Below are 16,103 nucleotides of genomic sequence, written 5' to 3'. Positions count from 1 at the left end.
TTATACAATGAATAACATTGTGTGTAATGTTTGGTTTTGTTTGTTTGCTTGTTTGATTTCTGTCCCACCTTTCAGTCCCAAAGATCGTTTACATTTAAAAAAAAAAGTACAATCACGTTGGGGCTGCTTCTCCCTCCTCCACCTGGCACTGCTCCTTTATAGTTTACTGATGTACTATCACATGGCTGGTACAAACACTGATGATGATAAAGGTGGGAATGGAGATTACGTGGACACATTTGGCTGACCCTTGTAAACCAATGGAACTAAGGATAGACTGAGGAGTTCTTATGTTATTTTATTAACGTACTTGGAGGGGTAAACAGAGAACCTGAATGTTGAATGTAAATGAGAGCTGCTTCCCCTGGTCTCAGAAGTCTGTTACGTCTTTCTTTCAGTGCGGGCTGTGGACGAACAGGAGTCATCTGTGCCATTGACTATACGTGGACCTTGTTAAAAGATGGGGTGAGTGTTTGTTTCCGTATTAAACTTAAGTTGAACCACCTGATCATATGCCTATGTGCCAGGCCATCTAGGTCACCGTAAGGAGCTGCCCACCAATGGTAGTTTAATTTCCATGTTATGAGAAATTTGCTGTCTTGTATGTTCTTACTGGAAAAAGGGACATTTCTCATCAGTGAGAGGAATAATTAACCATTTGTGAAGCTTCTTGAAAGAATATGAAATATGAATTCAGTTATGAGAGTTGTTGGATGACTGGGTCATTTCACATCACCAATAGTTCTTCATCTTTTTTTATCCTAAGATACTTCCATTGAACTTCAGCATTTTTAATATGATTCAGGAAATGCGCACACAGAGGCCTTTAGTAGTGCAAACTCAGGTATGTCAAGATTGTTTGTAGAATATGACTGACATTTTAAGAATCTTGTTTGTCCTATGTAGACATCCTTGCTGTGCTCTAAGAAAGAAATCTTTGTGTATGGCAATAATATATGAGATCGCTTTTTATGCTGGAAGCCTCCTGGGGAGACATGAAAGGAACAGGTTCTGATGCTACCAGTAGAAGGGAGATCAGATGTCAAGATGCTAAAGCTCTCTGTGGATTATGTGTCAAGAGGATGTTTGTCGAACAAACTGGCTAGTAAAAAGGGCACACAACACTTCAAATGCTTGTTGCCATCAGGAAATAATCCGTTGTCAAAACAGCATCCTAGAGTTGCATGAAACTCATGGAATAATCATGTACACAGCTGTCCTCTTGTGCTTTTTTACCCATAAACAAGTTATTGTCCAGGAAATGGAGCAGTGCAGGAACGATAGCTTCCTCTTCTGTGTTCACAAAGCTCAGCATGAAATGCAGTCACATTTCCTTATTAAATGGGCTTCCCCAACCCCAGCTTTGGGAAGTTTATCCATTGCCCCATAGCTCTTATACCAGAGACTGTCAGCACTTCTGATCTTTACCATGTTGGACGGCCCAGGCCTATGAAGTAAAGAAACGATTAAGCAAATGCGGCATGTCTCCATGTGATTCTTTGGTGTCATTTATTCAGGAGCAATACAAGTTGGTCTATGATGCTGTCACTGAGCTCTTTCAAGTGCAAATAGAAACACTGTCCAATCATTCCGGTACCATAGCTATGGAGGTAAGTATACATTGAACTGCGTCTGGCTAAAAATACAAAAGGTTTCCTTCGAGTGACAGCTCTCCCACCAATGGTAGCATCAAACAGGAATTGGAAGTACTCTAATGTCCTCATCTACACTTAATGCTGAAATCCAGATTTCAAGCCATGGTATTACATGCATCCAACTTTCCTTTCTTGCATGCAATTTGTCCCCACTCTTCTGCGCAGCTCCTTTGGGTGCAATGTGCAACCATGGCCAATCTGGGTTAAAATGAAAAGTCCTAAACCTATTTTGAGAACACTGACTAATCTCAGTGTGAATTTAGGAGTGTACCTAGCCTGATTTTAAACCATATTGATGATGGTCAGAGGTAACACCAAAATTGAATATTGCTGGGTGGGTGGAATTGATGAGAGGGGCCTGCTCCAAAACCTGGTCCATCAACATGTGAGTAAACTGGTCCTTTCTCTTGGATTCCAGTAGCAGCCAGCCACTCTGCATGAGACAGTGGGCCTGTTCAGTCAACACACTAAGCCATGCTCAGGCCACTAAACCTTTTGCAGCAAATGGTTAGTGAGCATGTTTAAACCGTGGTTATGTAGCCACTCTGCTTAGGAATGGTTCACACGACACACTAAGTCATGGTTCACATGACATAATGTTTAGCTCAAAATGCTTAACCACTGTGGTTTAGCATGTTATCTGAACAGCGTCAAAGAGACCTTTCCATTTGCCTATTTTGACAGGTGTTCAGCTTAGGTTTCCTTGACTAATAATCTTTCCCTTCCCTCCCCGTGAAGTGTGATGTTTTTACTATGGCTGTCACCAGATTAAACAATCTTAATCAATGGACCATATGGGTCAGAGTCAATTAGTCAATTAGTTAATTAAATTTGAATCACTTTGCTTATTGGTAAAAAGAACAATAGTTTTGAAGCAAAACTTCATGATGCTTGCATGTATCATAGTAGAAGGCATTGCCCTAGAAGAGGCATTTCTCCTTTAGAAAAGAGAGGAAGGGGGGGGCATGTGTCTTTTAAGATGGTGCTTGGCATTTGTGGTTTTTATAAGCTTATATTAAAAGCATTATACTTGTAAACCGAACCGCCGACACAAAACCAAATAATAAATTTGCTTCCCAGTAAATCAAGGGAACCTAATTTAATGTAATTTCTAATTGATTTGTAATCTTAGCCTTTACAACCAGATTGTAAACTTCTTGTTTCTATATTTCTATCTCTTGAGGTGCATACAACTAGCACTGTTGCTGGCATTGGGCCTGTTCAGACAGCACACTAATCTGTGGTTAGGCTGCTAAACCTTTTGCAGCAAATGATTATTTATTTATTTATTTATTTATTTTTATTTATTTATTACATTATTATACCGCCCAATAGCCAAAGCTCTCTGGGCGGGTCACAAAAATTAAAATCATGAAGAGCATAAAAACAACCAACGATCTAAAAACACAAATACAAAATACAATATAAAAAGCACAACCAGGATAAAACCACACAGCAAAAATTGATATAGGTTAAAATATGGAATTAAAACAGCAAAGTTTAAATTTAAGTTAAATTAGGTGTTAAAATACTGAGAAAAATAAAAAGGTGGCGATGGAAGAAGTACACTGTAGGTGCTAAGCGAACCTCTCTGGGGAGCTCGTTCCACAGCCGGGGTGCCACAGCAGAGAAAACCTTCCTCCTAGTAGCCACCTGCCTCACTTCCTTTGGCAGGGGCTCACGGAGCATGTTTTAAATGGTGGCTGTGTGGCCACCTTGGTTAGGAATGGCTCACATGACATGCCAAGTCAAGTCATGATTCACATTATAATGTTTAGCTCAAAATGCTTAACCACTGTGGCTTAGTGTGTTGTCTCAACAGGTTCTTTGAAACACGGCCATTGTGCCATGTATGCTGGTCCCTCCTAAACCACTGGGACTAGAAATGATTGGCACAGGTTTGGGCATGGTCCCTGTAGATTTGTGGATGTCAAGCATGCTGATGCAGTGCAATTGATTCTTGTAACCACTCCAAGGGGAACTATGCAGGATTTAGAACATTATCCAGCATGTGGTTCCCTAAGGACTAGTTCATTCATGATGATGTGAAATTTCATATCCTGGAATTTTCTGAGTTCACAGCATGGAATTTCCACAATGTTTGATCCTTCCTTTCCTATCCACAGTACTGAAAACCTTGTTAGCAATTGTACATTAAACTATTAAGTGATAAAGGAAAAATAGCATAAACTCTCTTGCTGTCACTCTGATTCTCTGACTTCAACAGCAATATATACCTCTCTCATTTTTTGCTTGTCGTGTTTGCAGAGACCTCCAGCAATAGCTGGGGCGAGTCTTTTTCTCTCTTGTGTGCTGTGGGCAGTTATGCGGTCTAGCAGAGGCACGAGGCCAGGTTTACACACACAGCATTTCAATCAGGATGTGGTTTTTGTAGATCTTGGCTATTATTCTCACTGCTTTTAGGACCTCCTAAAAGGGCCTGCAAATAAACGTTTTACCAAAAATGGACTTGTGGGGGGGGGGGGGAGAAACAGTATCTACAGCAAATCCACCTTCTGTGTAGCCTAATGGAATGCCATCATGAAGGCATGGACAGAGATCTCTCTTGCAAGAGACTTGGGGCATGCCTGTATTGAAGCTTCCTCTGCACTAATTTCAGCCTCCATTAGTGGATGGAGATAGAGCTTGAAAAGTTGTCCCACCAGGAGAAAGAACCATGTGGCCCTGTGATTGCCCCGTGCCTGCATTGTGGCAGGCAGGACACCAGTGTGGGCTGAGTACTAGTGGGAGTCCAATGAACACCAGATACCTCCCAATAGGATCAATACGGATATGCCCTTAATTGAAATTTCAGTCCCAGAATCTGAATAGCCTTTGCTTTGTGTATTATTATTATTATTATTATTATTATTATTATTATTATTATTATTATTTCATTTCTATATTGCCAAATAGCCAAAGCTCTCTGGGCAGTTTACAATTCATAAGAAAATAAAATACAGCATAAAATACAGCATAAAAGTATAAATATGCAAACTTTAAAACAATTTAGGCAGCTAAAAACTTATGTAAACCACTCAGAGAGCTTCAGCTATGGGGCGGTATACAAATGTAGATAATGTAGATGATTATGATGATGATGATTGATGAAAACAGTTTCAATAAACTATTAGACTTGTTTAGATGGCTGGCATAAATTCTGCATCATATGCCATTAAATGCCTGGGAGTAGAGAACAGTCTTAACCGAAAAGATGTCAGTGTTGGCACCAGGCAGGCCTGAGTGGGGAGCTCATAGATGGGGGGCCACCACTGAAAAGGCCCTGTTCCATGTCACTGTCCTCAGAGCCTCCCTCAGAGGAGGCATTCGGAGGGGGAGGGAGATGTTGATCATAGTGTCCGAGCATGGTCAGTTCAGGAGAGATGTTACATCAGCTACTGCAGTCCTGAGCCATGTAAGGCTTTATAGGTTAAAATCAGCATCTTGAATCAGGCTCGGAAGCTTACAGCAGAACAAGCTTTAGGTCAGAGCCTGACATTGCATCCTAAACCAGGTGTGATTCTTCCATTGGATCTGCTAGGGATGATTTTGTATTGGCAGCAACTCCAGAAGCTACTCACGGGGCCAGATCTACACCAAGCAGGATATAACACTTTGAAAACAGTTTGAAAATGGTATATGGAATGTATCCTGGGCCCATTGTAAAGTGTTATAAAGCAGTAGTGTAGATCCTGCCCATGTGGACTACCCTAATCGCATGCCATGTGGAAGTATTTCAGGCAGATTTCATGGGATAGCTAAAATCTAAGACTTGACCCTGAGTAACATTCAGGTACAAAATACATTGAAATAGTGACAAAGGAAGGACACGTTACATTCATTATAAGCAATAAAAGGGAGTCTACATTTCCTGGAGAGCTGAGCAAACCTACCATTAGTGTGAAAGTTATTACAGTGTTCTCTATTAGCCCACACAACAGGGTGTGAGTAAGAAACTTTACAAAGCCAAAGACAGGCAGCTTAAAAACTATATTTGGAGACCTGTGATATCCTTGGAAAAGAAGACCTTGACAGTCCAATGACCCTCTGATGCACTGACAAGTATCGATTCAAGATATAGCTTTATAGTTCAGTTTTTGCTTTCATTTCCTACCATGAAAGTCAATCTTGTTAGGTTCTGGTCCAGTAATCTTTAACCAATTTGGACTTTGGACTCATCTTTAACCCAAACATTTAGTCCCTATCTGGAGAAAGTTCCTAGCTGGAGAAATGCACCTTGCTATAGTCATTTATGCCCTGGTTACATCCAGGCCAGACTACTGTAATGCACTCTGCATGGGGCTGCCTTTAAAAACAGTTCAGCAGCTTCTTCAGCTGGTGCAGAATGCAGCTGCTTGGTAGTTTGTGAAGACTAAGGGGTGAGAGCGAATAACACTGATTCTGTAGCACTGCACTGGTTGACAGCATGTTTTCGGTGCTTGGAACCAGGTTATTTTGGCTGCACCTATATAAACCTGCCTGGGCCACAGAAGACTTGCTCACGTGCCTTCCAGTAAGATCTTTTAGGTTAGTTGGCTCAATGGATAGGGCCTTTTCTGTGGTGGCTGCATCCTTGTGGAATGCCCTACCATGGGATATGTGTGTGTCTCCCTCCCTGACTTTTTAAAAATAGTCCTTAAAGACCTGGATTTTCCTGCCACCTTTTAAATGAACGAAAACCCATTTTTATTTTATATATGGGAGTCTTTTACATGTTTTGTGCTGCTGTTTTAATTAATTGTATCTTGTATTTCAATGCTTTAACATTTTACTTTGCAAACCATCTTGAAGAGGCCTTGCCTTGAAAGTTGGTACAGATATATATTTAAATACATTATTTAAGGAGATGCTTCTTAACTTTTTTTGCCATGCATTTGTTCAATGGCAATGCTGCTGCTGCGTCCCTCTTAAGTCAGGCCGCAATCCAGTAGTGGGTCCCAAACCACCTGTTGAAGACCAATGTCCTAGTCCCATGGTTCTACAAAACCATACCTTTGTACCTTTTGCAGACTGAAATTCACCATCCAACAGTCAAGACACTCCAGGCTCCACATATAGAAACCTCTTCTCTGAGCAGGTAAGAACAAGCATAATCCTTAAACATAGTACACAATCCAGACAGAGTTAATACATTCAAAGGCTGCAATCCTATAAACACTTACCTGGGCGTAAGCTCCATTGAAGTCAATGGGATGTACTTCTGATTCAACTGTTAAGTCCCACTGATCTCAATGGGGAGTTGAAATATGAATGACCTGCCTACCCCAACCAATTTAATGAAGTGTGTAAGCACTCTGAGTAGAGTTTGCATGATTCCTGTGTTCTGTACAATATCAGGCACATGGCTGTACATAATAAATGTTACATAGCAACAGCTGTGATAGTTCTGGAATGTCCCATTCTCCGAAACTTATAGAGGAAACTTGAATCTCTCATTTTAATAATTGGGGATTGTGTACTTTGGCATTTTGCCTGAACATATTCTGTGCAATCTGGAAGCCTAACAAAATAGTCAATGTTACTTATTTATATACAACAAACATGGGGCCTTCCAGATGTTGCTGGACTGCATCCCTAGCCAGCATAGTCAAGGGCGAGGGATGATAGGAGTAGCAGTCCAACAACAACTGGAGGGCCATATGTTTGCCACCCCTGGTATATATCATATATTGGTGCTTCATTCTAATTTGCTCTAGCAAATTAGAACAAAGCAGGTATTCTAATGAGAAGCTGCTGGAAATCATTATGTGTGGCGGCAGTACCAACAGATGCTCGTTACACAGATTGCCTTGATCGAATGCCACATGGAAGCATTTCCAGCAGCTTGTTCATACTTCGTGTTTTTTTTTCATTGACTTGTTAAAGAGATATGTGTGCATGTTTCTGTTTTACACAAAAAAGGTGCACTGCCATAGTTCTGAAAATTGTGTTACTTTTGATACAGTTCAGTGCAAGAGGAGCATGAGAAATCTCGGTGTTCTGGTCACAGTGTATGGGGCGTAGACACCCATGACAGATCCAAAGATGGTGCTTCTTCAGTCAGGCAAGCGCTTTCTGTCGGAGCCTTGAGCTTCAGCACCAGCAGAGCCATGGATATCACAGCAGGATGGAACTCTTGGTCGGCAAAACACCTGCGCCATAAACATCACAGCTTGGACTTCGACAACCTTGTTTGGGCAGAGCTGCCTCTCACTTTGAAATCGGGAGGTGAAACCGGGATAAGCCTAGATACGAAGGTGCCTCTAACACGGACCAAATCTACCCCTTTTGAGTCAGCATCACAGAGAACATCCCAAATGTTGACACAAAAGGACACTGGCTCTTGTCTGGGCCTCCAGTCTGGAAGCGCTCAAGCTGACTCAAGTCTTCCAAATAAATTGCCAAGCAAAACCCAGCGTTGCATGCTCAGGAAGTTACGCAACCAGCCTTGCACTTGGTCATCAGAGGATCCTTACTTTTCTTCTCTCTCGCCAGAAGAGCCCTGCTCACCAGCACTTCCTGACTCTGCTGTGGGTCCGTCTGAAGCAGTTTCCCCATTTCCTTCTGCTGTGGACTCTACAGCCCAGTCATCCGGTTCCCCCCATTTGTTGTGCAAACCACAGGCCCAGAATATCCACCCATTGGATGTGGTGGAATCGGCCTGCCAGAGTAAGTTTATGAGAGCTTGTGGGTTATCAACCTCAATTCCTGGTGCAGAAAGTTTTGCATTACAAAAGGGAGGTGAAACAAAGAGAAGCTGTTTTGATGCTATACAGTTGAGTGAATGACAGCTTCTTAAATTCATGCATGTTCTGCCTATCTCCAGCTTCTGGGAATGATGCAAAAGATGCTTAGGGCCATAGTTCCCTCTATGCTTCACCAGTAGTTTGCATGATAGCTCAAGTGAACTGAGAATCATAGAGTAGTAGAGTTGGAAGGGTCCTATAAGGTCATCAAGTCCAACCCCCTGCTCAATGCAAGTATCCACTTTTAAAGCACACCTGACAGATGGTTGTCCAGCTGCATCTTGAATGCCTCTAGTGTGGGAGAGCCCATGACCTTCCTAGGTAATTGGTTCTATTGTTGTACTGCTCTAACAGGAAGTTGATAGTATACAGAATATTCAGAATCTTTTTTTAAAAAACTTATTTTGGTTAGTGCTACCCAAGTGTGTGTGTGTGTGTGTGTGTGTGTGTGTGTGTTGAAGGAACTACCTGCTTCAGTGCCATCTGGTGGCCACTTTTTTCAGTGAATTAAAAATGTGCATTTAGATAAATTCATACCCCTGCAGTGTAAAGATTTGCAACACATATTGCAACCTGCAAGTGTTTCCATGTTAGACATTCAGATGTTTGAAAATGTGAACAATCTGCCTGATAGGTTTCTGATATTTTAATGACATTAAAGCACTTTCATTTAAAGCATCAGAAACATGCTGTAGGATCCTAGTTGTTAATGCTGTTTCCCTGAGTAGGGTAGTAGTAGTAGTAGTAGAAATAATAAATTTATTTCTTACCTGTCTCTCCTTCTGGATCAAGGCAGGGAACAACATTAGATACAAATACCATAAATACATAAAACTGATTAAAACATATAAAACTAATACAATATTAAAATAATATATGTACACATGGCTGTGTAGTTTTCTACTAATGGCAAATGTTTTGGCTGTCATTCTTATAGATCACCCTTAAAAAAAAAAGTAGTGAGGTGATAGCAGTGCACATGATCAAAAGCAGTGGCAGGTCTGTAGTAGCATAGTTGGTAGAGCACATGGTTTGCAAGCAGAAGGACCACGGGTTGAATCCCTGGCATCTTCAGCTAAAATGATTTAATAACATAACAACATAAGAAGAATTCTGTTGGATTGGACTAAAGGCCTATCTAGTCTAGCATTTTGTTCTCACAGTGGCCCACCAAATACATCTGGGAAGCCTCCCAAACAAGAACTAGGCACAATAGCACCTTCCTGCTTGTGTTCCCTCATAACTGGTGTACAAATGCATCTTGCCCCTGAGACTGGAGGTAGCATATGGCCACCATGAGCCAGTGTGGTGAAGTGGCTAAAGAGTTGGACTGGGAGTTGGGAGATCTGGATTCTAGTCCCCACTTGGCCATGGAGACCCACTGGGTGACTTTGGGCCAGTCACAGACTCTCAGCCCAACCTACATCACAGGGTTGTTGTTGTGAGGATAAAATGCAGAGGAGGAGGATTACGTACGCCGCCTTGGGTTCCTTGGAGGAAAAAAGATGGGATATAAATGCAATAAATAAATAATAAATATAGCCACCATGATTAGTAGCCTTTGATAACCTTATCCTCCAGGAATTAATCCAATCCACTTTTAAGTTAGTGGCCATCGCTACATCTTGTGGAAGCTAATTCCATAGTGTAATTATGTGCTTTGTGAAGAAGTACTTTTATTTCCCACCATTCAGCTTCAAGGGATGTCTGCATGTTCTAGTTTTCTAAGAGGGAGTTTCCCTATCCAGTTTTCCACTCCATGCATAATTGTATGCACCTCTCTCACACACAGCTGTACTCATTTTTTTCTAAGAGCCCCCAACATAACCTTTTCCTTATTGGGGAGTCCATCATTTTTTTTGCCCTTTTCTGACCCTTTTCCAGCTCTACAATATCCTTTTTGAGGTGCAGTGACCAGAACTGTATACATAATTCCAAGCATGGTTGCACCATCGATTTTTATGAAGATCTATTTCAGTTAGCAGGATTGACAGAGACTTCTGCCTGAAACCTTGGAGAGCTGAAGGGACCAACTGTCTGATTCAGAATCAGGCAGTGTCACATCTTACATAATTCTCTTACATAATTCTCTTTCATCCACTAATGCTGCAGAGTGAGCAGCTATGTGGCAATGCTGCCAAGGTCAATCAAGGAGGGCCATGACCTTGGTATTTGAATTTTATCATATTACTGTGTGCAGTAGTTGTTTCTGTAAACATGCCTTAGCTACATTCCATTTAGACTATTGTAGTGCACTCTACATGGGGCTTCCTGTGAAAACTTCAGAAACTTCAGCTGGTCCAGATTGTTGGCCAGTTATAGGGAGCATGTGACTCCTTGTTACAGCAACTTCACTGGCTGCTGGTCTGTTTTTAGGCAAAATTCAAAGTGCTGGTTTTGACTTACAAAGCTCTATACAGCTTGGGAGCATGCTACTTGAAAGACCACACAATGCCGTGCAGGTTAAAAAAAATCTTCGGGGGAGACCCTTCAGAGGTGCATTTGGTGGAAATATGAGACAGGGCCTTTTTGGTGGCTGCTCCCAGGCTGTGGAGCTTCCTGCTGAGGGAGAATAGTTTGGCTCCTTCTCTGCTGTCTTTCCAGATGCAGGCAAGGGCATTTTTACTCAAGGAGGCCTTTGGCATGCAAGCTGCTCTGTTGGATACTATTTTTATTTTGTTATTGCTGTGCTTTTGAATTGTATTTAAATGTAGTTGTTTTATAATTGTTTTAATCAAGTTTTTTTTTTTACTTACTATGTTTGTTAACCACTTTGAATGCCGTTTTCTTGGTGGAAAGGTGGAGAATAAATCAAATAGTAAATGCAAGCTCACTAACCTTCATTCTTTTGAATTGGCAGCTTCCTCCCAAGAGGATGAAGACGTTCCTCCTCCATTACCTGAGAGAACCCCTGAGTCCTTTATTGTACCTGGAGAAGACGGTGAGCCCCAGCAGCTAAATGAATCCACTTATATTGATGGCTGAACACCTGGTGTGAGATGCTGCCATCTTCCACTGCTTAGAACCTTCTGCTATCCAGAAAGTAATAAAATAAAACCAATCAGTTTTGATTTCTGGTTTTATACATTACAGATTACTCTTCATTGACAGCTTCAAACAACCAGCAACCACTCAAGAATGAGAAAATTGGAGTCTCAAAAGAATGGAGCAGCATGTCTCAGCTGAAATTTTCTGATGACTCTGTGAGATTGAGGCCAAGTAAGGTAACTCATTAGAGAATTTATACATCTCTGCCAGCAATATTGCTATGTGGATCTCCTGACTGCTGCAAAAGTGAAGGCTACCGCTTTGATTAACTGGATTGCTGCAGATATTGTCTCGTATTCCAACAGCTAAGGCTGGGACAATACTTCTGAAATAACAGGTCTCATTAGCTTTGAGTTAATGGGCAATAGGAGTCTACAGATGCCTAGCAAATTCCAGTAATGTTTGCAACAGTCAGCTAATACACATCCTTCTTTTTCAAAATGCTAAAGTGGCGACTAATTAGGAAGAAACTGAGGAACTGAATAAATGTTGGTTTCAAGGGGTTTGTCCTTCAGCATCAATGTGGAGTGCTGCTCTCCATGGTTCTAACCCACCAGCTAGCTGTGCCCCCTTTCAGGATATTCCATTCCATTCCCCCTCCCTTCTGGTTTTTCAGTCCCGTCCCCCACAAACAGTCCATCAGTATTTCATGCCCACTGAACATGTTCAGTTGTCCTTGGGCTGTTTGCGGGGTCCTCCCCAGGTTTTTCCTTACATATTTTGTGTACTTTAGTACAACTAAAGGAGTTCCCTCTTGTACGTGGATGGTGCTATTTTGGTTACACAACTATTCACACTTGGAGAAAAAATACACTATTAGTAGAGAGGTTCGATCAGTCTTAAACTACTACCATTACGGAAGCACTGTTCTGTGGGCTAGGCTCTTGTAATTGCTACCACCAACTTTTATTAATGCATCATTGCTGAATTTTCCCTCAGGGTGCCATTCTTATCTCTGCACTTAACTCTGCAGTACAACAGCTTTTATAGGAGTGTGAAGTAAATAAGACTTTTTGAAACTAAAAGCCAGAGAGGATTGAAAAAGAAAAGGTAGATTAATTTAAGTGGAAACTTGACTAAGGCTCTCAGACAGTTGCTAACACTACAATTAAAACATTCCTCCAAAATCCTTCATAGGGATAATACTTCTGGAAAAAAGGCAGGTGACTTGCTTGAAGTGTGAATTTGAGGAATAAAGTGTGGCATTAGGACTCTGTCTCCCCAAGCAGAAGGTTCTTTCAGTCTTTCAAATCTAATTCAGAAGAAATGACAATTGTGTATATGCATGGATAAAAGATGTAATGTAGATCAATTCCCATAAAAATGATAGGCAGTATGCATGTGTTCAAATGCGTATATTATGCTTTTGAACACCTACATACTGTGTTCAGATTCATAGTCTATTCAAACAAGTTAAATACAGCCATACTGAGCTGAGGGAAGTTAAATGTATTCTCTTTTTGTTCATTTTCAGAGTGTGAAGCTGCAGAGACCCAGATCAGGTATACATTCTCCTAATGCTTCTATCAATTAATCTGTTTAGCTAACATACTTGCTTATTTTGTAATGAAAATGAATATATCTTGTTTTTACAATATGCCATATTTTATAATAATCACTTATTTTATTGTCAGCAGGATATGTCCTCTACAAGTTACTTAACGGTGCAATGACCAAGCTCTGTTTTTCAATATGATATTGTCCTCTTAGTTTTCTTCTCAAGTTGCAAAATACAAAAGACCTAGTGTATATTGAGGCATGCTTTCAGAGGGCTCCTTCAGATGGGGGTGGGGGGGATTGTATTTCCTTACTGTGGCTCTGCTTAATACTTCTCTTCCACAATTGCAATGAGCTGAAATTACACAAGGAAGAGAGCAGTGACCACATGGCCCATATGGGTTTTAAGGCGCAACTTTGCCAGCACACGGCAGGAAATCTGACAAATCCTGACTTATTTCAGAAGAGTCGGGTTTTCTGTGACTTAATTTATAACGATAAAATCGGGACATGGAGCGGCTTCATCAAAATGACCCATGGACATCTGTAAGTGGCCAGTCACGAGCGTGCTATAAAACACTTGTTTAAAGAAGCTCAGAGAGTCTCCACGTGTACATGGGTACATATGGAGATTCCAGGTAATTTTAGACCCTGGACTTCATGTCTTATGGGGTGGGGGTGGCTTCAGATGACCATGTGTGAAGCCCACCACTAACATTGCTCTTTCCCCCAAACTCAACCCATATTTTACAACAACAAAAACAACAACACAGTTTTTTATTTTAAAAAATACTCTGAACACATTCAGTTTTGTATTATAAACTCACTGAAATCATAGAATGACCATGACCATGACTAAAGGAATAAAATGGATTTTTCTTCTTCTGCCGTGATGTGCACTCTGGGTGGTCATTTCTCTCCCCCCCCTCCCCAGACTGCAGGGTTCTGGACTTTGGCTCCAAAGTCCACCCTTCATTGCACCACTCTGTGGAAACTTAAAAAGATGCAGATGTTCCCTTGGGAAGGATTGTGCATTAATGCAAATAGCAAAGTTGAAGATATTTCTGAAAACAGAGGTTTAATCCAACTGAACCCATCAAGAGGCTCAGGATGTTTGGAAATGCTTTTGTTTCAATTGTACTTTTTATTGTGCATCATCATCATCATCATCACAGAGTTTCATCGGAATCGTTCTCCATCGCCTCCCACTCCCCCACTTCCAGAGAGAACTCCTGAGTCGTTTATTCTTGCAGATGAGGACTGTAAGTGCAATGGCTTTTGCTATCATGTAAGGTGGGGGTTGATGTGGTGGTTTTACTTAAAGCATCATCATTTGAGGAGACATCCAAAGCAAGTGTTTAAAAGTTTACTTTGAGAAGGTTCTGTCGACAAGTGGTGGAGGGAAAATCACAGCAACAAAAGGTGAAGAGAGCTGTGAGTCTGCATACAAAAATCACAGGCAGCCCACAACGCTGGTCAGTTATTCTTTATAAAGAAGTCTTGTGATATCCTTAGATAGACAATACTGAATGCCTGACTGCATATAATCAACTGATGTTGCCAGAAGATCTTGAAAGTCTCAGCACAAAAAAGTCTCCAGTGCTACTTACAGTCTAGTATTAATTGCATACTAAATGATCTTAGAGCAATGAATCAAAGATGACTAATTGCCATGCTTTGGCATGCAAAAAGGAACTTTATCCCAGGGCCTTGTCTCCTTTTCCACACTCTGCCCCTCTCCCCATTTAAGCTTAAGGAGAAGGGCTGACTTTGCAACAGGCCTGGGCCTCCACAACCTTTTATCTTTGAAATTAAGGTCTGGGTGAATTGTGAACTGGAAGACTACATCCAGTGGAGACTGGTGGCTCCAATGTGAGTGGGGCAGTGAATCCATTCTAGGTTTCAGTCAGAACCAGTCAGAAATCTAAAATCTTCCACACTTTGGATAGCTCCTTTAGAGTTCTGACTGGTTTTGACTAAAACCTGGGGTGGATTCACTTCTCCACTCACATTGGAGCCCCCAGCCCCCACTGGCACCATCTCAGATCCCTCCCAGCCCTGCACCCCTACAATTCTAACAGTATAATAAGGGGTGGAAGTAAAATAATTAGATGACAAAGCTATCCAGGTGACACAGGAGGGAGCTACCTATTAGTTTCACCCACAGGTTACATTTTTAAAAGCCTGAAGAGGTAGCTGATTTACATGTCAACCTCTGTAGTTGTCTATGTTAGGAAGGTGGATTTTCATCTCAACTTTTCTGCACTTATCCCTCCCCATGAATTGGTGTATCTTACTTGAAGCACATTTTTGGCCCTCTATCCATGATTTTTCTGCCTTCAGTAGAGCTGTGAGGAAGGCATTTTCACGTAGGAAAGTTACCTCCAGTGATTCTTTTGCTGAGAATGTTTTGTTTTTATAGCTCTGCCATCTGTCACGAACAATGTTGTGAGCCTTGGAGACTCTGGAATTAAGTCAACAGACAAGTCATCAAAGGATGCAAAATGCTTCAGGAGGAGTAAGGTAAAGAAACATGAAGGACAGAGGAAGTGTGGGAGAGATGCCCCAAACTTTTTTGATAGCACAGGATTTCCCCCCATCCCATGTTAATTATACGAGTTTCAATTGTATAGAGGACCCAGATGTCTTTCCTTGTTAGCACTTGTTTTGGTGGAGAAATTGCATTTATACTACAGTACTTCCTCAACCCTACTAGCCTTTCTATTGTGCTGTATGGAATAGGATTGCATAAGTGTCAAACATACTTATTGGTTAGTATCTGTAACAGCATTTGTGATGTGTGATAATTTTCCCCCTACAGTGGCCGTGTGCCCTACTTTACAGAGTCCTATACTTAAAGGGTCCTCTAGTCCAAGGCCAGTTTAAAGATAAAGAATTATATTGAGGGAGAGCAAGGGGCCATCAACAGTTAGCAACTGGATAGCAGACTGAGCAGGTACATAGGTCACCTGGACATAGTCTTCCCCAGTATGGGGAAATGTATTGTGGGGAAGAGACAGTGTGGTGTAGTGGTTACAGTGATGGACTAGGACTGGGGAGAGCTGGGTTCTATTCCCCACTCTGTCACGAAGCTTTGGACCAGTCACTGACTCTTAACCTAACCTACTTCACAGGGTTGTTGCGAGGATAAAACGGAGAGGAGGAGGATCATTTATGC

The 16,103-nt window shown here is 41.4% G+C and overlaps 2 protein-coding genes across 2 annotated transcripts in view; both read left to right on the top strand.

Annotated features, from left to right (window-relative positions):
• Window positions 1-16,103, top strand: part of PHTF1 (putative homeodomain transcription factor 1) — a 156,589-nt gene that overhangs the window by 59,124 nt on the left and 81,362 nt on the right. The gene's annotated exons all lie outside the window — the stretch shown is intronic.
• Window positions 1-16,103, top strand: part of PTPN22 (protein tyrosine phosphatase non-receptor type 22) — a 43,582-nt gene that overhangs the window by 20,879 nt on the left and 6,600 nt on the right. Inside the window, exons 9-18 of the mRNA XM_063119577.1 lie at window positions 399-465; window positions 767-844; window positions 1,518-1,610; window positions 6,665-6,732; window positions 7,600-8,303; window positions 11,241-11,321; window positions 11,474-11,604; window positions 12,903-12,930; window positions 14,101-14,187; window positions 15,348-15,448. Of these exons, the coding sequence (XP_062975647.1) occupies window positions 399-465; window positions 767-844; window positions 1,518-1,610; window positions 6,665-6,732; window positions 7,600-8,303; window positions 11,241-11,321; window positions 11,474-11,604; window positions 12,903-12,930; window positions 14,101-14,187; window positions 15,348-15,448 (1,438 nt within the window). The remainder of the gene's footprint in view (window positions 1-398; window positions 466-766; window positions 845-1,517; window positions 1,611-6,664; window positions 6,733-7,599; window positions 8,304-11,240; window positions 11,322-11,473; window positions 11,605-12,902; window positions 12,931-14,100; window positions 14,188-15,347; window positions 15,449-16,103) is intronic.

Source organism: Elgaria multicarinata, chromosome 1 (assembly GCF_023053635.1).
Source record: "Elgaria multicarinata webbii isolate HBS135686 ecotype San Diego chromosome 1, rElgMul1.1.pri, whole genome shotgun sequence".
In the NCBI taxonomy this organism is placed as follows: domain Eukaryota; kingdom Metazoa; phylum Chordata; class Lepidosauria; order Squamata; family Anguidae; genus Elgaria; species Elgaria multicarinata.
Note: the sequence above shows the minus strand (reverse complement) of the source record. Positions and strands in the feature narration are given on the sequence as shown.